Source organism: Sarcophilus harrisii, chromosome 3 (assembly GCF_902635505.1).
Source record: "Sarcophilus harrisii chromosome 3, mSarHar1.11, whole genome shotgun sequence".
Lineage (NCBI taxonomy): Eukaryota > Metazoa > Chordata > Mammalia > Dasyuromorphia > Dasyuridae > Sarcophilus > Sarcophilus harrisii.
Window position 1 is genome coordinate 144,102,742 of NC_045428.1, and position 24,135 is coordinate 144,126,876.

At 31.1% G+C, this 24,135-nt stretch overlaps 1 protein-coding gene across 5 annotated transcripts in view; it reads right to left on the reverse strand.

Annotated features, from left to right (window-relative positions):
* The window catches only part of UGGT2 (UDP-glucose glycoprotein glucosyltransferase 2), a 191,672-nt gene that overhangs the window by 110,532 nt on the left and 57,005 nt on the right, over positions 1-24,135 (reverse strand). For all 5 annotated transcript variants that reach the window (XM_031958563.1, XM_031958562.1, XM_031958564.1 and 2 more), the window contains 6 exons: positions 22,623-22,722; positions 21,503-21,563; positions 17,900-17,991; positions 14,348-14,498; positions 5,065-5,184; positions 3,254-3,339 (listed from right to left, as the gene is read on the reverse strand). In XM_031958563.1, the coding sequence (XP_031814423.1) occupies positions 3,254-3,339; positions 5,065-5,184; positions 14,348-14,498; positions 17,900-17,991; positions 21,503-21,563; positions 22,623-22,722 (610 nt within the window). The remainder of the gene's footprint in view (positions 1-3,253; positions 3,340-5,064; positions 5,185-14,347; positions 14,499-17,899; positions 17,992-21,502; positions 21,564-22,622; positions 22,723-24,135) is intronic.

Consider the following 24,135-nt stretch of genomic DNA (forward strand, 5'->3'; position numbering starts at 1 on the left):
GAGAAATAGGAAGAGATTAATAAATGCTTTTTGAATAAAATGTAGATAATTGTCAGGAACCAACATCCCCTCCTTTAACAATCTTTGTTCAGGGAGTCTTCTCCCCTCCCCAAAGGCAATTGCACTCTTAGTTAAACACACCTGTTTGAAGAAGAATGCTTTTAGAGCACAATGATTCCAGGGGTCCCAGGAAGGACATTAACCACAGAGCACAATGACCCGAGGGGTCCTAGGATGAACATTAACTACAAGGACCATGTGAACTTTGACACAGAGATAATGGTCTCACGTAGCAGTATAGCATAAAAACAAGACCCTTTGCATGAATAAAGTTGAGCCGTGACAAAATTTGCTCGGTCTCCCTCCTCTTTCTCGCCCGTTTCTCTTTCAGGCTGGGTCTCCCTCAATCCCCCGAATAACTGAGTCCCGCTGGACGGGACAGATAATCTAAGAATTATCAGAGTAAATGAAATTTATGCTTTTTTAAAAAAAAGTCTGGATTCAATATTTCAAGAAGTTTTAAGTGAAAATTATCTAGACTTAAATCAAAAGACATAGTAAAAAAGACAGAATCCATGAACAGCTTCTGAAGCAATTCCCAAAATGAAGAATCCTGGGAACATCATAGCCAAAATCCAGAACATTTTTTTGTCAAAGAAAACTATTGTAAACAGCCAGAAAGAAGTTCAAATACAATAAACCATAATCAATATGAATAAATTTTTGTAGTTACCACTTTTTTGGGAGATGAAAAATAAGAATACAGTCTTCCAAAAGACAAAAGATATTAGTTTCATACCTTTGCTCTTCAAAACTTAGTTTAATCTGATAGGGAAAACTGATATGCAATGGAATAGATTTTCAACATAATTCTGATGAAAAGACCAGCACTGAGTAGAAAATTTAGAACTTCAAACAAAGGAGTCAAGTGAACCCAGAAAGGTAAAAATATATGAATAAATGAGTGAAAGGAACTCTATTGTAACAAAGGACTTTTGTTTTAAGAAGTAAAGAAGAATGAAGTATCCCTTCAAAACTTTAGTGTTTTCAAGGATTGAAGACAGATATCAGATTGATGATAGGAGAGGAAATGAGATGAGATGAGATGAAAGATATGGAAGTGAATCAATTCTGGTTTGATGATCATAAAAAGCAAAGGAAAGGAGGAAACAGAGTTCTCATATTGTAAGGGAAAAAGTAGAGGAGGATGGAGTAGAAGGCACTGCATGCACCTCATTCTAATCAATGATAGGTTGAACAGACATGCTTATACAAAAACAATGAATCTGTAGGAAAAGGGTTATTTAAACTCAAGAGAGAAACAGGTGAGAAATCAGGAGAATGGAGAAGGGGTTTAAGAGGGACAGTGGGAAAAGTAAAAACCAATTGTTGGGACCTATATGAAGGGAAGAGAAAATAGGTAGTGACACTGAAGAAGCTCATTGGTCTAACTTAAGATCACCATCACCAATCACAAACCTGTTTCAACACTGTATCCTTGTTGCGTGTTTTCCCTTTAGAATGTGAACTCTTTTGAGTTCAGTGATCATAGTTTTGCTTTTTGTTGTTGCCCAAATGATTAGGATAATATCTGACACATAGGAAGAGATTAATAAGTGCTTCCTTTTAAAAAGAAGAAAAAGAAAAAGATCAGTAAAAAGAGGGAAAAGGACAAGAGGACAGAATGGAGATAAAAATACAATTAATAATCAAAACTCATGACGATGGATGGAATAGACTCATCTAAAATATGATAAAATAGAATGAATTAGAAGAAGCAAAATCCAATATGTTTTTAATTATAAATAATATATTTATTATTATTTTACATACTTAAACATGATTAACATGGAGATAAAATAAAGGATTTTTGCCTCAGATGAACTAAGAAAAACAACAAAAAAAAACTAGGCAAAGAATAAGTAAATTGTCACAATTAAAAGACATGAATAGATGAATACTAATGTATTAATGCTTAAAGGTACAATAGATAATAAAAGGTTTATAAACATTTCTCCTATGTTTGGCACTTTTGTAAATATTAACTATAATCTAGAGCATAAAAGTTTTATAAGCATATGTAGAAAATTACATTTTAAAGTGATGTTAGTAAATAAAAAATATATAAATAACCTACTATATAGCTATAGTAAAGGCTATTGACAAAATATATTTATTTTTGTTTAAAACAATAAAAACTATAGGAATAAATAGGATAAATAGCATATACATGAAACCAAAAGTCAGAATTATTTATTAATGAAAACATTCTAGATGACTCTCCAATAAGATCAGAAGTAAAGCAAAGATGTCCTTTCAATATGATTTGCTGCAATTTTAGAAACTCTAGTATTACCAAGACAAGGAAAAGAAAAAGACTATAAACTGTGAAAAAGGTAAGGAAATTGTTGCTTTATGCAGATGATTATATTTAAAAAGAGAAGCTTATAGATAAAGCTAAAATCAGTGGGAAAAGTAACTTATTAGAAGAATATAAAATAAAACTACATAATCATAACATTTTTATAAATTACTAACAAAACTTAGCAGGAAAACTTTTTTAAAAAGAGAGAACTGGCATTGAAATCAGATTAGTCCTATACAGAGTTCAAGTCCTATCTCTTTCACATTTTGGCTATGTGATCCTGGACAAGTCATTTAACCTGTCAGGGGCCTAGGCAACTAAGACTCTGAATAACAATAATAACAAAATATAACCATAAGCTTTAGTTAATAATTACCCAAAAGCATCATTAAATAAAGGATATGATCAATGGCAAGACTATGCTATTATTATCCAGATATTAGTCAAATCTCCTAAGGAATACTGGTTACCTGTGAAACCAGTTAGTAGTAACAAAAGAAGTTTGTAATCAGGGGGAAGTACCTATTAGATAAAAGAGTTTTAAGATATGATAAAATTTCTCTTTTACTGAGAAGGCATTAAAAATGATCACTATTAAGTTAATTTGGGAATGCTAAGAAGTAGGATGTGTATATGCTTAATTGACCATATGGTAACTGACTAGAAAATTAAAAAAAGTTATTTTAAAATGAGAGCTATTATTTACTTTTAAGAGAAATTCAAAGCTTTAGCTAGATAGGAATATAAATTAAAAAAACAACAACACTGAAACTTTTTGACTTCTAACCTAATGGTAAGAGAACATTTCAATCTTAAGCAATCATATTTAAGAATAACTTTTAAAAACTAAACTAAAAAATCAATTTAATGTTATAATTTTAAAATTACCTTAGAGGGATTCTGTACTCATAGAACAGTTCAGCAATTTTTACAAAATCTGTTGTAATTTCTTGACCAGGATCAATAAAAAGAACCTAAAAGGAAAATAGAACTTAGTAATCACAATTATTTTTTATTTTTAAATATCTACTATTACCCTGGTAAAATTTAAAGTCAATATGTTTTTGAGTTGATGAAATTATTAATTACAAAACTCTACTAATGTAAACATTTTGAGAGAAGTAGCTATCACATTAATTTAGTGTGAAGTTTTTTTTTTTTAAACAATGTAGTTACTAAAATCAATGTCAGCATTACTCAAGGCACTTTTAAACTATCTTCTTCATCAACTATGTTATCATATCCTCATCATATATCATCATTTCTTTGTTAAATCTTTAAAAGTATCCTCAAAAAAGCCTAATACAGAGTCTACATTTCATATGTTATTAAAAATATATGTCACACCATATGTAAAATTATCAATCATATTTTACAAACTTTTTATTTTCTATTTAATTTAGAATTCAAAATCCAAAAATTTTTAATTCAAATATTTAATATTGCAATGGAGTGTGATGAAAATCTTTTAAGATGGTTAGAAAATTGATAGCTGAGTATCGCTGTACTTGGCATAAATGGAATAAAAAAGATTTACTACACTATAAGCCCCATATTAAAAACAAGGATGTCCTGCATGTTTGAGGTAATTCCTGGAAGGAAGCAAAATAAGGTCAACTAAACCACAAGTCTTAGTTTAAGTCTCTCTTCTTTATGTTGGTTGCTAAAAATCAGAGAAATACTAAAATTTTTACATAATATATTTACTGCTAAGCAGCCATATTCACAAAAGAATTATTTTACTTACTCCTTTTAAAGAAAATAGAAACAGGAAAAAAGATTTTTGGAGGAATTTTCAGGAATTCTTTCATGTTCAAAAATATTGTTCCATTGTTTAGAATATTTAGTTCCCCAAATCCTTGGATCTACTTTTAATCACATAATCACATTTTGTATCACGTTCAGTACTTTTCAGTTGCTCTTTTCTTTAAAAGAAATAGATTGAACCTTTTGCACCCTATGGTCATACTGACTTGGGGGAAGAAGAAAAGGACGTCTAATTCATCAGAGAGCTGTCATCATGGGTTAAATTTTAAACTACAGGTTTGGGAATTTCCCAAACTACAGGTTGGGAAAGTTCGCTTCTCTTACCTTACCCCCTGGAGGATGTTAACATTACCTAATCAACAGACAAATCTTCCCCTCCAATTCTAAAGCCCTCTGGTGATGATGTCAGAGATCTCCCTAATTCAGATTTGTCAGCAGGCACATTTTCTCTAAGGTAATGTATTAAGGATTTGTTCAAATTTCAGTTGCACAAAAACAAATGGTCCATTCATAACATTTTTGTCATGAAACTGCCCCTAAAATAGTTTCATTAAAAATCATGTTTTATGGAAAAACAATAGATGGTTCTGTCTATAATTCAGGCAGTATATGTAAAATATTTAGATATTCTATAATAGGAGTCAACATCTTGGCACATAATACATAGGTCAATGTTCAGATGTATCATCTTAGATGCTCTCTAGATTGCCATAGATATTGCCTATTCCAACCCTGGTTTCTCTGCTATAGAAAGTGTATCACTTTGAATCTTGGATTTTGATAACTTACAAATACTCTTGCAAATACTTTCTATATCCCAATTTTCCTATGGTTTGCTTAGTTTTGCATGATAACTCCAAGAGGCTGCTATTTATTTGAAATGTATCTATTTTGTTAGAGAATGAAATGACTTTTAAGACTGAACAACTTACCAGATTATAAAAATTACGTCTAATTGAGGGTATATTTCCAGGGTATATTGGCTCCAAAAGTTCTTGGCAACTTGCTGGCCACATAGCATATATATCATCTTGTTCTAAATTATTCACCCACTAGAAAAGAAGCCAGTAATATATAAAAGTGACAATATTGATAGACATAGGAAAATAAAACTGGGAAAAGAATAAAAGTGAAATTTAATAGTAAGTATACATTTCTTTGTTCTCAATCATAATTTGTTTTGAAATCAACTCTTTGTGCACATACACCGTAATTTTAGCTTCTTGCATAGTTACTTCTACAGCCACATAGGTATGTTGCAGTCTTACACCCCCTGTACACAAATATGTTTTACTGATGTTCTTACTAGTGAGAACTTTATGTATAGATCTTAGATTCAGAGTACTGAAAAAGACTTGAGATAGCAATAACAATAGTAACAAAACAGTTGGCATTTATTAAGCAGTTTAAGGTTTGCAAATCACTTGATATACTTTCTCATTTCATACAATCTTATAAGCAATTATTAATATATTTCATGGGTGAGAAAACTAAGGCTTAAGGAGTTTAAGTGATTTGTTCAGGATTTCATCATTACCGTGTATGTGTGTGTGTGTGTGTGTGTGTGTGTGTGTGTGTGTATGCATATAGTTTTCCTGACTTTAATTCTGCCATTCAACTCAACATGGTGAACTGCCATTTAATTTCACTACCACATTAGTATAGAAGAAGAAACCGAGACCTGGAGAAGTAACCTGGCCAAGGAACCAATGAGTATTAGTATCAAACAAGTACTAATTGAATTAGAATTAGAATTCTAATCAGGAGATCTGATGTAATATTAATTTGAATTATCCAAGGGATAATTTAGAGAGTTAAATAAAACAAACATAAAATTCATCTAACGGAACAAAAGTCAAAAACATCAAAAGAAACAACAAAAAAGTTGAAAAGGAATCTTATAAGATCTCAAATTTTATTATACAATAACTAATAATAGCTGATAATGAAAAAAACTAAAAAAGGAAAAAAATCTGAACATTAGTTCAGATAGGTAAAATTTAGGATCACAGGCAACAGCCCCTCTTTCTTAATATTCTTAAAGTTGCCACTTCTATTTTCCTTAAAGAATTGCTATTTTGGGGCAGCTAGATGGTGCAGTGAATACAGCACTAGCCCTGAAGTCAGGAGGACCTGAGTTCAGATGTGACTTCAGACATTTTCTAGTTGTGTGACCATGGACAAGTCACTTAACCCCAATTGCCTCAGCTATTGATAGAAATTGCTCATTTTATCCAGCCAGCTGTGAGATCTATCCAGTTAAAGTCTAGGCTTAAGTCCCCAAACCATTGGTTATTTCCACCTTTCTATATGGCCCACTGTATTGCAATAAGCCCTAATTACATGAGCATGACACAATAGAATTGAACACAAACATACCTTAAGGTATACAATCTTTACTCATAATCAGAAAAGTAAAAGGAATGTAAAATATAATGAATGAATTACTACATATACTACACCTCTCAGACATATTCACAACTAGGCTGTAGGTAACAACCCTAAATCAGGTATTCTTAGACATATTTCAGATGTCCAGTCTCAGAAGTTGTCACTTGAAAATGAAATAATTTTCCTATAGAATTAACAACTTTACCATTTATAACTTCCACTGGCTTTCCCATTCAGGAATCAGGCAAACTTGCCTCTTTCAGATTGCTCTTTTACTCTAAAATCCCAGCCTTTTGGGTGTTCTATATCTTGTCAGCTCTTCTTCCTGTTGCTTTTCAGCTCCTAATACTCCTCAATCTACATAGGGCACAATTGACCCATGTTTCCTAATGTGTGTAATGGTCAGTCAAGGAGAGGTGCTTTATTACCACTGCTCTATGTTTTTCCATTTCCTACAATTATTTAATTTTCATCTTGGTTCTTTATAGATTTATCAGCTCAGTTTTATAGGGATATACATTTTTACAAGCTTTATGGTGGGGTTCACTTGAAATACTTGTCCCATGGCTTGCTCTCCCCTCTGTGAAATAGTTATATACACCTTCCTTGGCATTAATAATCAGAGGATTGTTTAAGAGTTTTATTTGGGGTTCACTTTTTGAGGAATCTTTTATGATGTGAAAATATGAATGAAAATTCCTTATTGGCTTTCTATTAGGTGCTAAATGGTTGTCATGACAGTCACACACTCTTTCTAGGAAGATTCTGGGATGAACTTCCTCTTCTACCTCAGAATTAGGATCAGGGTTCCCTGCACTACAGATTTCTCTCTGCCATATTTAGGTCTGTCAGATTTGGTAACTATTGCTCCTCACAGTGCAAGATGAGTAGAGACCAAAGAAATTGCTTTATTATTCACAGAAAATAATTTCTTTCATCCTTTCACATGGCTCCAAGTACCACATTCCTGTAAACTTCACTTTGTCTCAGTATCAACAGCTCTCCCTAGTAACTGGAATGTAATATGAAATGACTAGTTCACTTTAGGATCATCCTACAGTAAATACTTGTGCAATAGATACAAAAACCTTTCTGATTTACTGGGTATGCAGATTTTCTTATGACAGGCTCTCTTCTATACCCTCCCTTTCCTCCAGCCTAGAATCTTTATCGTTTCTGGAACCCTCCATCTCCAGAAACGCCCATGGTGCTGACGAGCTCCTAATATCTCTCCATCTCTTATATCAGAGATGAGAAAACAATCCGTGCATCATCTCCATTCCTCCACCCTATCTCCAAAATTACTATTTCTTGCCTATCTCACTGAACTGTCCTGTGTTATGAGAGTAATTATCAAGTAATTTCCATGCTAAATTATGAAGAATAATGTGGACTTGTCTGTGTGATAGCTGAGAAAATGATTTTCTTGCTAGATCACTGAACCCCTTTCCTGCTCTTAGTGTAACCCTATGTTAAATATCTATATATCTAAAACAATTGTATACTTGTCTTTTCAGTGACTGAGACCTGGACTTATCTTCTCCCCTCCACTTGTGTTCATCTCTCTGATAACCATGATCCAAATATCTTTTGCCATGAAAACACTATTATATTCCCATTTCCTAGGAGTCTCAAATGTGGCTTTTAAATTTACACTGTCTAAATTAAAATTTACCTATGTCAAAGGGTTATTCCTTATTTGTATGACTTTTAAGATTCTCAGCATCTACTAGGACAGATTGGTAGAATTAGATGAGTACTCTGAAATTTAGGAATGAGATTAAAGACATTAAAAAGATAATATTTCTCTGGAGGTTTGAGAAGGTATTACAAACAAAATTCTTATCATGTAATTGAAATGATCATTATAAAGAACAAAAAGAAAAGCCATAGAAAGAAAAGTACAACACAAAAAACTTTCCAATTAGTTCATAGTTTAAAAGAAAACATATAAGTACAAAGATTTTGCATAAACCAAATAAAGCTAGTTTAAGAATGGAAAGCTGATTAGGTGAAAAAATTTACATCCATTATCTCTCATAAAGGTTTGATGTACAAAATATATAGAAAAATAAATATATAAGCACGTCATTCCTTAATGGAAAAAATGGTCAAGGAAGATAAAAAGATAAAAATTCTTTTCAAAGTAGAATGCAAACTATTATCAACTACTTGACTGTTCCAATCCATTAATAAGAGAAATAAGAGCAAATTAAATCAATCTCTAAGTTAGTTTCTCCTCAAGGCATCATAGAAAATATTTTTTTAAAAAACAGAAAACAAAATGTTAGAGGGATTTTATGAAGGCACATACACTCTTGATGTAACTGTGAATTAGTCCAACCATTCTGCAAAACAATTTGCAACTCTGAAAAAAAGAAAGAAAATGACTCAAGAGATCCCATTGCTGGAATCCCCAAATAGGTCAAAGACAGAAACAAAAGTTTCATATACATAAAAATTTCATAATAATGTGAACTACAGGGCAAGGAAATTATACTATTTGAATTAACAAGGCCTTCTGAGGGAGAAACAGAAGGGGTATGTGCCTGTCAAATCAAACCACTACTATCTCTCCTTGGATTAGAATTAAGACAGAAAAGGGACATAAATTCAAAAACCTTGAGAATTGCAGGGTCCTCCAGACTACTTGCCTTACTCCAGTTCAGCCCACAAAGCCATAACTGACATCCAAGGACTCATTCTTTCTGAAGATATGACCTGGCACCCACTTCTGTAGATTCTGTAGCTCTTGCCTCCTTAATAGCTTTAATTACTGAAAATCTGGACCTGAACATTTTTTCTAAACAAATCCTTGGCCCTATGAAATTATTCAATATCAGAAACATATATTTTACCCTAAACACTACAGGGTCTTTGTATATGACTTATAGCTGAAACCCTCTTTATATGTTATCTTTCCTAAAAGAATGTGAACTCCCATGTTTAACATATATTGGATTGCTTGCCATCTAGGGCAGGAGGTCAGGAGAGAAGAGAAAATCTGAAACAGAAGGCTATGCAAGGGACAATGCTGTCATCCGTGCATATGTTTTGAAAATAAAAAGCTTTATTAAAAAAAAAAAAAGAAGAAGAAGAAGAATGTGAACTCCATGAAAGCAGGGACTGTCTTGCTTTTCTTATTTAAATTCCTGGTGTTTAGTACAATGCTTTGCACATAGGTGCATAAGAAATGCTTTTTTCATTCATTCATCCATTTATTCATTTGTTTATCTTTCCACAGGTTATATTTTCCTTGAAAAATGTAAACTGGAAGGACTATTTTTTTTTGTCTTTTTATCATAGTATCAACTGGAGAGCAGTATACAGTAAAAATGAATTGGAATAGACTGAGTTAGGCACTCAAATGAGAAAGTTGTAATTACTAGGAATCAAGTTGGATTAAGAACAAATCCTTCCAAACTAATCTTATATTCTTTTTTGAAAAGGTTACTAATATTAGTAAATGGAAAGAAATGCTGCACACATACTATGTATAGATTTTCAACAAGTCAATTAGTATATTTTAAGAAATCAATTCTCTTTTAACCATTCCACTTATCCACTAAGCCAAATACCTAAAATTATTAAGTTGTTGAGACAAGATTTCTTGTTGAAGAAATCATAGGTTTATATATATATATATATATATATATATATATATATATATATATATATATACACACATATATATATCTTTTTATTTACAAGTTATATGCATGTGTAATTTTACAGCACTGACAATTGCCAAACCTTTTGTATCAATTTTTTCCCTCCTTCCCCCCACCCTCTTCCTCAGATGGCAGGCTGACCAATACATGTTAAATACATTAAAAGTATAAATTAAATACAATATAAGTATACGTGTCCAAACAGTTATTTTGCTGTACAAAAAGAGTCGGACTTTGAAATATTGTACAATTAGCCTGTGAAGGAAATAAAAAATTCAGGCGGACAAAAAAAAAAGGATTGGGAATTCTATGTAATGGTTCATAGTCATCTCCCAGAGTTCTTTCGCTGGCTGTAGCTGGTTCAATTCATTACTGCTCTATTGGAACTGATTTGGTTCATCTCATTGTTGAAGATGGCCAGGTCCATCAGAATTGATCATCATACAGTATTGTTGTTGAAGTATATAATGATCTCCTGGCCCTGCTCATTTCACTCAGCATCAGTTCATACAAGTCTCTCCAGGCCTTTCTGAAATCATCCTGCTGGTCATTTCTTACAGATCAATAATATTCCATAATATTCATATACCACAATTTATTCAGCCATTCTCCAATTGATGGGCATCCACTCAGTTTCCAGTTTCTGGTCACTACAAAGAGGGCTGCCACAAACATTCTTGCACATATAGATCCCTTTCCCTTCTTTAAAATCTCTTTGGGATATAAACCCAGTAGAAACACTGCTGGATCAAAGGTTTGGTAACTTTTTGAGCATAGTTCCAAATTGCTCTCCAGAATAGCTGGATGTATTTACAATTCCACCAACAAGATATCATAGTTTTTTGACATTTTTTGGGGGGTTTCATGATCATTTGTTACTAGATGGCTGGCTATTTTAACAAAAACACTCTGAAGTCTATCTGCTATCAAAATCATGTGACTTCAATCCAACTAGTCAAGAAAAACTATTATCTATTTAACCTTAAAATAATGACACAGGTGTTAGTTAAATATCTGGCAGAGCTTTTCATAGATAAGGACTACAGGATGCTCAATCAATCTGTTCAATAACTGCTGGTATTGAAAAAGAACTGAACCTACAGGTGACCTACCATTGTCTAAGAAGGGTATAGCCTTGTTATGAAATATCAAGAAGTATTTTTTTGTAACATACTCAGTTCTTACTTTCTAGTGAGTATAGTGTTTCAATAAGAATTCATTATTTTTATAAATATCTATTTCACATTAGTAAAAATTATTATTTTAAATTAAATTTTATTATTATATAATAATTAATTTTAATTAAATTAATGAATATTAATATATTCAAATTTATAAAGATTTATTGGAAATGAGATGTAATATAGTAGAAAGAACACTGGGTCGAAAAAACTAGGAAAATAACATATAACTTGACATAGGGTTTTAATAATAAGCCAATGAATTTTAGACTCTCTACCCTTTAGTCTTAAAGGCTGAACTAAATAAACTCTGAAGCCCCCTTTATATCTAAAATTTACAGTTTTGATTACAAAAAAACTTTAAAAAGTAACACTTTAGATAGCAAAGATAGGACAGCATTAGAAATACAAACAGAATTGAATGCTTTTGTTGAAAAAGGATTTTAAAATATAAGAAATATGTGTGCATTACATATATATATGTATGTATACATATATATATTTCTTATAAATAGCTTGTTTCTCCAAAGGATTTATCAATTATTTGAGGCCAATAATATTTAATAATTCTTTTGTGCTCACCAAAAATTTTTAATATGGTATTTGAATAATACTTCTTCAACTAAACTGAGAATGAGCTTTACTTCTGAATAATTCTGTTTGGGAACCTGAAATATCTTCCAACTTCTTCTATATATATCCCAATTTTATATATCCTTTAAAAAAGAGTTTAAATCCTAAAATATCCATAAACTCTTCCTTCATGATTCCCCAATCTTAAAGTGATTGTTTCATCTCAAAACCTTTTACAATTATTATTGTGCATATAATTTTTATATTAATAAATTTATAAACAAATAATACACTGATAAGTAAAATCTCCTTTATTGTTTTTAAATTATGTTAACATATTGATATGATTTAACTTTAATATTTCTATGTCTTATCTTCCCAACTAGACTGAATGCTCTTTGCTTCCCCAAATGTAAAAAATCTAGGATCTTCTTTCTAATAAACATCTAATAAGCACATTTTTGGTCTTGATTTTGAGATTACTGGAAGACAGTCTGAAATGTTTTGGTCAAAATTTTGAACCTTGATTAGAGTATGCTCAAATCCCAGGAATAAGATCTATAATTTTAGATACTTGGCTTAGTGAATAAGTGGAATGGTTAAAAGAGAATTCATTTCTTAAAATATAATATGTCAAATTCTTCTTCCAGATTCTTCTTACTAGAAATTGTATGGACTAGACAACAAACTTCTTGAAATTACATATCTGAAGAGAAACATTGGTTCAGTATTACATAACTCCAAATGTTCACACCTAATATAATACTGTATCAATTTCTAGGGATAGAAAAGAGGAATTCCATTAATCTTGCCATTTTGTTCATTATTGGATGACCAGGAAGAATGCAAGGAAGAAAAATAGAGGAGAGCAATAATTATGAAGAAGAATTGTTAAGAATAAAGAATATGAATACTTACATTATTGCAATCATGATTTAATATTCCTTGGTAAGGACTGGGAAAGGAGAATGATGAGTGAAGAAAAGGATTAAAAGTAAGAAAAAGGAAGCATAAATAGTCAAGGCTAAGATTTTATGGAAAAGAGAAATAATAAAAATGAATACAAATTTATCACTTTATAAAGTAATGTATTAAATATTTTATGAAAGCAGAATCTTCTAGTTGTTTTAAACAAATGCTTCATGTTTAATATCACAAAATATGTTAGAACATTCAGTAACTTCAATATATGTCTACCATATTAATGAAAATACAGGACCTATTGATTGTGACATTAAATTACATTATAAAAACATATAAATTTTCATTGAAGGATTGAAAATGAAAACTCACAAAAATCAGATTCAAAAACATAAATAATTTAATTTTGTATTAACCGAAGAGGAAAAGGTATTTAATTGAATATTTTGCAATAATAACTAGGCAGTGACATGATCAATGTATTTCTAAATGTTCAAATTTTTAAAATCTTCTGCCATCATTAATTTGAAAACCAAATGATTCAACAGATGACAGAGCAGCCTTGTAAAGTACTTATCCCAACAATAAAATTGATACTCTTTTGTTGACATAAATTATTCTGTCATATTTTAGTTTTAAGAAACTTATGAAGAAGTAATGTTCATCTCTTAATATTTTCTCTGTCACCACGGATTTTTTGAAATAAAAGGTCCCCAAAACACAAGCCCATACTCTGATGTGCCAAGCACTTCATAATATTTTTTTTCCTAATGTATATGATATCAAGTGAACACTCTTAATTTTCATTGTTTATCATGTTTCTATATTTCCATGGTAGTTCTCTCCAAGAAAATATTAAATCATAAAACTTCAGTTAATGATCATAAACTCAATAACACAAGAATTACTGAAATGGTCACTTTTCTTTTTCATGAAGCATTTTTAAAAAGTGATGAATTTAAAATGAATTTTTAAAAAATGAACTTAAAATTAAATGAAATCAGACCAATGGCACATGAGAAACGGCAATATAAAAATTACTATACTTCTGAAACGAAGATTATGAAAAAACATAATTTCAAGGATATCCTAGCACCTAAGCTCTTTTTCTTATACAATGTCTTATCTACTTGCTACTCTTTCATTTCTAAAAATGATGAACTACAAAGCAAATTTGAGTAAAGGCTATGTGATATAAGGTATCACAAAAATATTTGCTTAGTTTTTAACATGACAAGAGTACTGAACAATTTCTTAGCATTTCCTTCTAACATATATGGAATAAAAGTTCACACTTAAGGAACTCAGAAGTACTACCAAAAAAATGTGATAAAAGTGGAATGCCTCTTACCACCACTTTTCCTAAAATGTTTAACTAACCCTAGCAAATGGCTCATTCAAAACAGGATTTATGCAGTATTAAACCTTAATATGCTAAAAGTTTTTGCCTAAAGACTTAGAATTACATACAAACATACCATTATTGAAGCATGTCGAATATCTAATGCATAGTTGTCATCCATATGATGTGTTTTTAATTTTAAAAGTTTGCTGAAGTCTTTTTCTTTAATCCCAAGATCACGAAGGCCATTCATTGCTTTCCCTTCTAATTTCAGCATATCCAGAATACTTAATAGTCAAAGAAAAGAAATAAATACATATATTATTGTTAAATACTTTTAAAAATTGGATCTAGTATTTCATTGCAATAGGGACTATCTGGGGAACAAGCTGTACCAATACAAACTGGGACCTATTCAGAAACTTACTATATTAGCTATTTGGTCATTGAGAAGTGAAGTGATCTAGTGACAATGTGTCAGAAGTAGAACTTGATTCCAGATTCAGCTGTGTTTTGAATTCATTTGTAAATTTAGTATAACTTCAGTATGTACCTATGTAACTGTCCAAACCATTAAAGTTCAGATTTAACAATTCAATTAGGATTGAGTATGTGTTATATACTATTACCATTGTGGGAAGTATAGCAAAGTGGAACAGAGTAATACAGGCTGGAAAAGGGGGAACAAGTTACTATCTGTACCTTTAGAAGAAGGGTTTCTTTTACTAAAAAGGCAATGATGCTATCATTAATGATTAATTTGTACAAGGGAATAAGACTAAAGTCATCAATACAGTTTTCTTGTAAGTAGAAAAGCACAGGACACAAGATAATTAGAAGCTCTTCGGGTGTGAAAAATGCTTCCAACAAGTGCACCACCAATGCAAATTCAGAGGCAGAGGAGCTTTGCCCAACTAAATCAAATATAATATCCTTGTTGAATATGCTTTTTATTAAAAATATTTTTAAAAATTCCTTTTGCCAAAAGTTATTGTCTCAATTCATCCTAGTGGTAGCTTTAGGGACAGGAAGTTCTGAATTAAAATTCTATCTCAGGCAGATATTTCTAGCTACATGATCCCTGGCAGACAGTTTAAAACTCAGCTTCAGTTTTCTCAGCACTCACCTCCTGGGGTTATTCTAAAACATAGATGAGATAATCTTTTTAAAGTACTTTGTAAAGCCTAAACCATTCATAAATATTGTGGTTATCATTCTCAAACCTGAACTTCTACTAGACCTGAGTCAGGCCAGACATCCTCCTTTGGTATAGATGTCAATCTACCCACATTTTCTCTTCCTGAGCAAAATTGATCCAACATTGTAAGCCTTTCCTTAGATCTTTTCTATATTTTATGGCACCACTGCCTAAACTGTAGAGCTTTCTTACAACTGTACATCATGGGTACTTTAAAAAAAAAGTTTTATTGATTCTTTTTTTTTTTTTAATACCACAGACTCTTCCCAATATACCCTCAGTACAAATACTGAACCGTACTTTGTCAAAACAAGAAACAGCTAAGCAAAAGTGACTGACAAGAGTACTAAACCCAATTGTATATGCAGCTTTCCAATCCCATAATCCCTCACAATTTTACTAGAAAGCAGGAAGTCTGCTTTATTGTTTTTTCCTCAGACCAAGAGAGTTCTGGCAACTTCTTGTTCTTTCTCTATCATTTTGGCTCTGCCTCTGAAGATCATTTTCTGACCTCTTTTCCAGAGCAACAAGATCATTTTCCCACCTGAAATGCTTTCAAGAAGGATTAGGCCATTCCACAGTTCCAAAAACAGTATATTAACAGGTCTATCTTCTCACAGCTCCTTAAAAATCATTTCTATCTTTTGGTCTTTTGCCACTTTTTAGGTGTTAGGTGTAACCATTGGGATGCTTCTATGTGTAATTATCTTATCATTATTGATCTGAAGCAATCTTTTAGAGGCTATAAAAATTCTGCAGCTTTTTTTTTTTAACAAGATAGTTTGTTTATAGTTGGTCAGCACTTATCCATTGGGAAATATCTTAAATTTTTTAAATAATAGCTTTTTATTTTCAAAATATATGCAAAGATAGTTTTCAATATTCACTCTTGCAAAACCCTGTATTTCAAATTTTTCTTCCTCCCTCCCTCATCCTTACCTCAAATAATATAATATGGGTTAAAATATAAATTTTTTCTAAATATTTCTAAATATCATGCTGCACAAAAAAAACAGATCAAAAAGAAAAAAAAATGAAAAAAGAAAAAAAGAAAGCAAACAACCAACACAAAAGGTGAAAATACTATGTTGTGATTCACATTCAGTCCCCATAGTCCTCCTTCTGGATGCAGATGGATGGCTCTCTCCATCACAAGTCTACTGGAATTGGCCTGAATCACCTCATTGTTGAAAACAGCCAAGTCCGTCAAGAACTGTGTTCTCTTGGTTCTACTCACTTTACTTAGTGTCAGTTCATGCAAGTCTCTCCAAACCTTTCTGAAATCACCCTGTAATATTTTACATTCATATGCCTTAACTTATTCAGCCATTCTCCAACTGATGGGCATCCACTCAGTTTCCTTGTCACTACAAAAAGGGCTGCTACAAACATTCTCGCACACATGGGTCTTTGAGAAATATACATATACATATTATTTATATATATACACACATAATTATATGTGTATCTATTAATACATATACATATATAGAACACATATACATAATACACATATAGTTACATGCATGCATATGTGTATATATTTATCTATATATGTTTTATTTTCTCACTGCCAAATGTTTTAACTTCAGAATTTGATATTTTATCAAAGTAGATAACATTAAGGAAAAAAACATTTCATAATTTCATATGCTTATTACTGTATCCTAAGGCCTGTAAGACCTTTCCATTCTATTTGCAGATGAAAATGTTGTTGTATTGTTGTCTTCCATATGTGTTGTCTTCATTAGAATGTAAGCTCCTTAAAAGTAGGGACTTTCACTTTTCTATTTGTATTCCTATTGCTTTGCATAGAGTAAGTGCTTAATAAATGCTGTCCTTGTTGCCAGGTATGTTGTAGAGAATATTTGTATTTAGGCAAAAATTTGGTAAGAGAGTTATTATCCCTTGCACTTCTGAAATTTTGTCATGTTACATACTAAAAAGTTTCCCTCTCTTCATTCCTTGTATCATGATTTAAATAAACATCTGAGGCCCAGAAAAATAGAATTAAGTGGAAAAGAAAATTAAATTATATATGTTTTCCCTTGTTTTACCACTTCTGTAAAACTCCTTTCACCTTTTACTCTTTCTCCTTTATTCTCTCAGTTTCAGCTTCTAGCAACGTGTTTGGTACATAGTAAGCACTTGATAAATCATTGTTGATTTAGTAAAAAAAAAATTTTTTGCTGAAAAAGTGTTTCCTAGATCTTCAACCAAATATGGAAGAGTTGATCTGTAAAGATTAGAATTCTACTTATCACTGACCTTTTTTGTGCTTAGAATGAGGTTACTGGAAATATAGTTAATTAGATCACTTATATCAAATCTCTTAAGGTTACTACCTTTTCACCATTTTCATGTTTTTAACAGTTCTTTAATTCATGGTTGTACCTCACTTTCCATCATCTCATGAGCAATAATGAATATAGTAAATGTAATAAAATTGACTGTGTAACATAAAATTTATATAAAGAATCTGATTCTTACCTAAATGGATCATGAAAGTCCAAGTCAATTAGAAGACCATTTATAAATAGACGAGCATCCCCTGGCTCAATTTCAAGTCTATCATGGAGATTCTTAAAACAGAATAAGAATAGACTGAGGTAAGGATCAAAATGTAAGCAAACAAGATAACTATACATGATTTGGGGATCTTATTGGCTTAGACACATAACCTATGTTTCCAGGATAGTTACTTGTTAAGAATATAAATGAATGGATGAGTGTGTGTCATACACATACGTATATAAAATGCTCCTGTACCTATCTTATGTATTACTCCCCATACCGTTATAACCAGTAAACTCTGGATAAAGTAGCATCAGTAAGAAGATCTGAGGAGGATAGAAATGAGAAGGGGCCCTCTGCCTACTCTTACTCTACCCAACAAGGAACTGACCCAGGAATTGTGGTTCATTCATCTCTCATAAAACAGGCAAGTTTAGACTCTTAAGAGAAATGTGACAGAGCTGGTTTTAAGCATAAATTCAGAGATTTACTTTGACTCCCATGTTTTTATTTTCTCTGGACATTTTCTGCCCCCTGACTCCAATATTTCCTTGCTTGTTTAGTGCTCAGTATCCTCATGTCTTATTTCCTTTTATACTTTTCACCTTCATATGAATTGGTTTCATTTTGTCACTTATAAAATAACTGTATAGAAATTCAAATGGTACAGAAGGAAGTATGTAGACTAGATTGAATAGCATTGTTATTTTTTATATCAATAGTCTTGTCCTGAAACTAAATAGCCCTATACTGGACTAAAGATGCTTTTAAAATATGTACTTGTCTCTTATATATTGGTTTTTCACTAAAAATGAACATAGGAGTATTTATGAAAACCATGCTCACTTTAGTTTTTGCCAAAATACCAATATATTTTATTGCCTGGATAATTTCTGTAAGTCTATTTAATATTTCAACTTCATATAAGGGTTCAAATAAACAGATTCAACTTCAGGCACTTTGTGTGGCAAATATAGAATTGAACTAGTTTCGACAAAGGTCATGGATAATAAGTTTTGAGTAAAAAGGAATCTCAAAGGCCATAAGAGTCCCAAACTGCTTATTTATAGAAGAGAAAAATAAAAAGTACCAAAAAGAAAACTAGCTTGCCCCAAATCATAAAAGTAGTATTCCTATATTATTCTGTATTCAGCACCGGTGATTATGGTGATTATAATGCAGATTTTTGAACCATGACTGCAGATTTTTTAACCATGACTACTTTTTGATGTTGTATCTATGGCTTCTTTGGGATAGGGGATGCACTGAATAGAAAATTCCTTCACTAATGCAAATAATAAACTTGTACCTTATAATCTTAAATAATTGCCTGGGGCCACTGAAAGGTCAACTTGACTTGCTCATGATTACATAGTTATTATGTGACAGAAACAGGATTTGAATCCATGTCTTCCTGGTTCTGAGACTTATTCTCTAGTCATTATATGACAGGATAATGAAGTATTCACAATTTAACAAAATGTAATTTAAGTATGCTTCCAATGATCTAAGATTTTATCATTTTGAGTGCTTCTAAGAATGCAGAATATTAACTTCTACATCTTAGTGAACTCTGAAAGGAATCACTATAGTAAAGAAAAAAAAATCATTTACTGTTGTTCAATCTTCTGGTCATGAGCTTCTCCAGATTCAGTTAGACTGATCTTTAGACTTCAGACACAAGTGCGAAGCCCAGCTTTCATCACTTTTAACAAACATTCATTAAGCATATCCTACATGCTAGATATTGTGCCAGGTCCTCTGGATATAAAAACAAAACTAAGACAGTCTCTAACCTTAGTGAGCTCATGCTGCATTGAATACAGATAAGTAAAAATAAAAAAAATACAGGTTAATTTCGAATAACTGGAGAGATCAGAGGAGATTTTTATTTAGGAAGATGACATTGAACTGGGTTTTGAAGTTAACAAAGGATTTGATAATGCAGAAGTAAGGAAAAGCCTATGAACTGTCAGAGACTGGAAATGGTGTATCATCAAAAGAACAGGCTGTTAGAGCCTCCTAGGGATTGGATGGCCCTGAGAAGCTTTACCTCCACAACACCATGAGTAGAATTTTCAAAGAAGAAACTAAGTATTATAACAATAATGTGCTACTGATCACATAATGAATTCATCATTAGGGTAACACACACTTTTGCCCATTGTATCAATAGATCTATGCTTCTATATCAATATTCCTTTGGATAATGCCATATAACAAAAGAGAGAGGTTTTCAAGTTGCTGTTACTGTACTTAGAGGCTTCAGTATGTAGGCTAATGAAGCAAAATTTACTGACGGAGGGTCAACTGTGCAAGTGAAAACCTCTTTAAACACTCTAATCAATTTTTTTTTTTTATCTTGCAAGATAGTGCTTTCAAACAGGACAATAAAACTGGTGAATAAAATAAACTTTAAAAGGTCAAAACTGGATAAAAGAATGGATCAAATGATTATCAAAATGTACATTAAACATTTTATAATGGAAATTGTAGAATAATGGACATAGGATTCTTTACATATCCCAAAATTTACAATTTTGTTCATATTGTCATCTACCACTGAATTCTAACTCTTTTACTCTCTATATTATATTTCATTACTTTTTCTATGAAATTAAGACACTATCCATATAACTTTTAGCTCACATAGGAGAGCATCTGTTTTGCAATTTTCATCATAAACAAATTTACAAAGTTTCTTTTGACATCTACAATTTAAAAGACATTTATTTGTTTAATCATCTTTTTTTTTTTTAAACTAGAAAGCCTTTGAAAATACTAAGTCCTTTAATGTTGCATTTAAGAAATTTAAAAATTTAGCATTAATTTCTACAGGACAATTAAAAAGTTCTTATTCTCCATGAGCTTATGATGTAGGAAAGGGAATAAGACAAGAACACAGAAATAGGAATGTATTCATTTGATACAGAGAACTCCCAAGTGAGGAACCATTTCCTGCTAATGGAGATTAGCCCTTTCTATACAAATTATAACATCAGAATTGCCTAGAACACAACTTTTTAAACTGTAGGTCACACTCCCATATGGGGTAGCATAACTGAGTGTGTGGGTCATAAAATTGTGAATTATCATTAATAAATGTTTTATTTGTATACCTAAATGGTATACCTATATGTCACAGTTGTGTAAAAATTTCTCTAACAAAGAGGAGACATGAATGGAAAAAGTTTAAGAAGCCCTATCCTAGAGTGCTAAAAGGTTAAGTAACTTATTCAGAGTCACAAAATTAGTATGTGTCAGAAGTTGAATCTGAAACCAAGTAATCTAGGTCTAGGGCTATATATCTTTCCATTGTTACGTATTTGTATAATGTAAGGTAATATTGTTATAGAGAACATTTAGAAAGATACAGCTAAATGGTTAATTTATGAAACAATTATTTCCCCTAGTGAAAAGTGGTTGTGAATTTTAAAATAAGTTATTCAAACAAATACAAAATAGTAATGCTCTCAGAAAATTCCTTTTTTTTTGGTGACAAATTAAGGACTACAATTTTGGTTTGAAAATCTGAAATTTTAATAATATAAACTAAATGTATAAAAGAAGTAGTCAAACCTTTTGATTTTCTTCTATTTCCACTCGCATTTGTTGATTTACAGTAATTCTAGATAGCGATCTGCAAAATAAATACTGTTGTCACAAAGTTATTTTTCCTTGATAGTTTAAGGTTAATTAATATAGTATAGGAGAAGAAATTGGGAATTCTAACATCCTGTTTATTGTAATTTTATTTCTGTTAAATATAACACATTCTGGAATAAATGTAAGGTAAAAGACAATTTACTAAGTTTCATTCTCTTTTTTTATCAGCCAGATTTTGGTTACAAAATGTCATTGGTGGAAGACAAGAGTAGATTAATAAAAAGTTAAAGTGCACCAATTGTAGAAACTAAAGTATTCTCAAAATCCTGTCAATTAATAAACAGTTTTTGCTCCAGAAATACTTGTGTGACAAAGCATTTTTATTTTAGCAGTTGTTCACCTATAAGCAAATTTATACAACGGTACCAGATAATTCAAGATTACAGAAGCCATTTTCTGCATGGGTGCAAGTGTGCAGATTCTTTAAGCTATACATTAAGAGAACAATACTGATTACCAATATTGGCTATATTTGAGGAACCAAAAGGAATTAAATAGATTATATTTTAATAGACAAAAAATAAACAATTGTTCCTCATGGGAGAGCTATGTCTGAGCCAACAGTATGTTTTCAGTGAAATTGCTGAGTCCTCAGAGATGAGATCAGAATAATTTTTTTTTTAAATGAAGGGAAATAAAAGTTGAATTTAAGTGGAAACAACTCAACAATGAACTATTTAAATAAGTAACCAATGTCAAAAATAGTAACCAGAAATATCAGAAATTGACTATAAGAATTTTATCCAGAAGTTTAATGTATGTAAAGTGATTTACACTGTGATTTGCAGTGACTACCACCAAGAAAACAAAAAAGCCCAGAAAGTGTCTCAGTCATAAACTCAGTCTTGCCAATGAAACTACTTTAAGCAATAACATTATATATATACATATATTATAAAAAGCATCAATTGCATATAAAATACCTAGAACTGATAGCATCAGTTCTCTCATCAGTGTATTATATCAGATTGTGCATATGAAATAGCCTATACGAAAGGGCTCTAGTTGATCAAAACAAATAACTTCAATATACCTGGCCTTCATTGGGAAGTTTTGAGAAATATCTCTCATTAATTTTATGGCCTTATAAACTGGAGCAGACATAATTTGAGAAGCTGCTTGAAGACTAAGATCTGTAAGAAAAAAATTACACAATGAACTTATCATTTAAGATTTTTATAATATTAACATGTTATTAAAAGTATTTAATCTATTTTCCTTATGTTTATCATTATAAATTTAAGCTTGGTGAAATTTACTAAAATTAATATTTTAAATGCTTCTATCTGGACTTTTTACATTTTTGTGAATGAGTAATTAACTATAAATTATTGATTCTTGTTTTCTGAATACATTTAGTGACAGTATGCTTATAAGTAATAGATAAATAAAAATATATTTGACAAAATGCATTTTTACTTGTTGTGGAAAATTAAGCATCTTAATGTAAGGCTTGATAAAGTGAATAATATTTTTGAAAAGAATTTAATAAAAGGCAAGCAAGACATTCAATTTTAACTTAGAAAGTTAATGAAAATGTCTTTCAAGGTGCTTCTCTAAGTGTATAATACTGTATAAAAATTCTGTTCTTATAAAATTCTACAGAAATGCATGAAAGTTAGTGACAAATTATAGTTTAAATCTATCTAGTATAATCACTGTCAATAATTCAGCAATTTTCCAATCATCAGAATATGCTAAAGATCTACTTCCATTATCCACTAGTTAATAATTTGACCATAAAATATCACATGATACATTAGATTGAGAAATGGTCTTGAAAGCAGAAACTTAGGGAGTTTTGGGGTGTCACTAGCTATCTATCATTTACTAGCTATCTGGTCTTGGGCAAATCATGACATTTCTTCAGAACTATAAATTTGTAATGGGTCTAGCTCTCTCTTTTAGTAGAGTTAATCCACTAATAAAATACCACGTTCTTCATATAATGGCAATATACATTTTTTTTTACCATTTTAATATAGGTAGAATTCCATATTAATAAATGTCTTTATTGCATATAACACAGTATACTAAAAGGAATTTTCATGTTTCATTATAACAAAAGCACTTTGTCAATCTTAAGGTACTGTACAAATCTGAGGAGTTACTTGTGTTTTCTAGCAAATGGAAGTTTAAAGATCAGAGTTTAAAGGGAATTTTTTTGGAGGACCTAGTGCTGTTCTATTAAAGAAATTTCTAGCATTCAAACTTTAAACAAAATGCTTGAATACTCTTTATAACATAAGTGAGTCACTTTCATGTGATCCGGTCATTTTAGAAAGAAATTTAGGCATCTGAAGATGCAAACTGGCAACTGATACTTTGAGATTCTTTAGACCTCAACCATTTACTATCCAAGGCTACTGAAAAGGCCTTGGTACTATCAAATGGTTCAACATCACAAATAAATGAGATTTCATTAATAGAAAGGATACTAATCAGCAGCACTAGAAAAAAAAAGGGAGAATGAAAGAAGGAAAAGGGTAACAACAGAGAGAAGGTAAAACTACTGTTCAATTCTTATGTGGTTTATATGCTCTCTG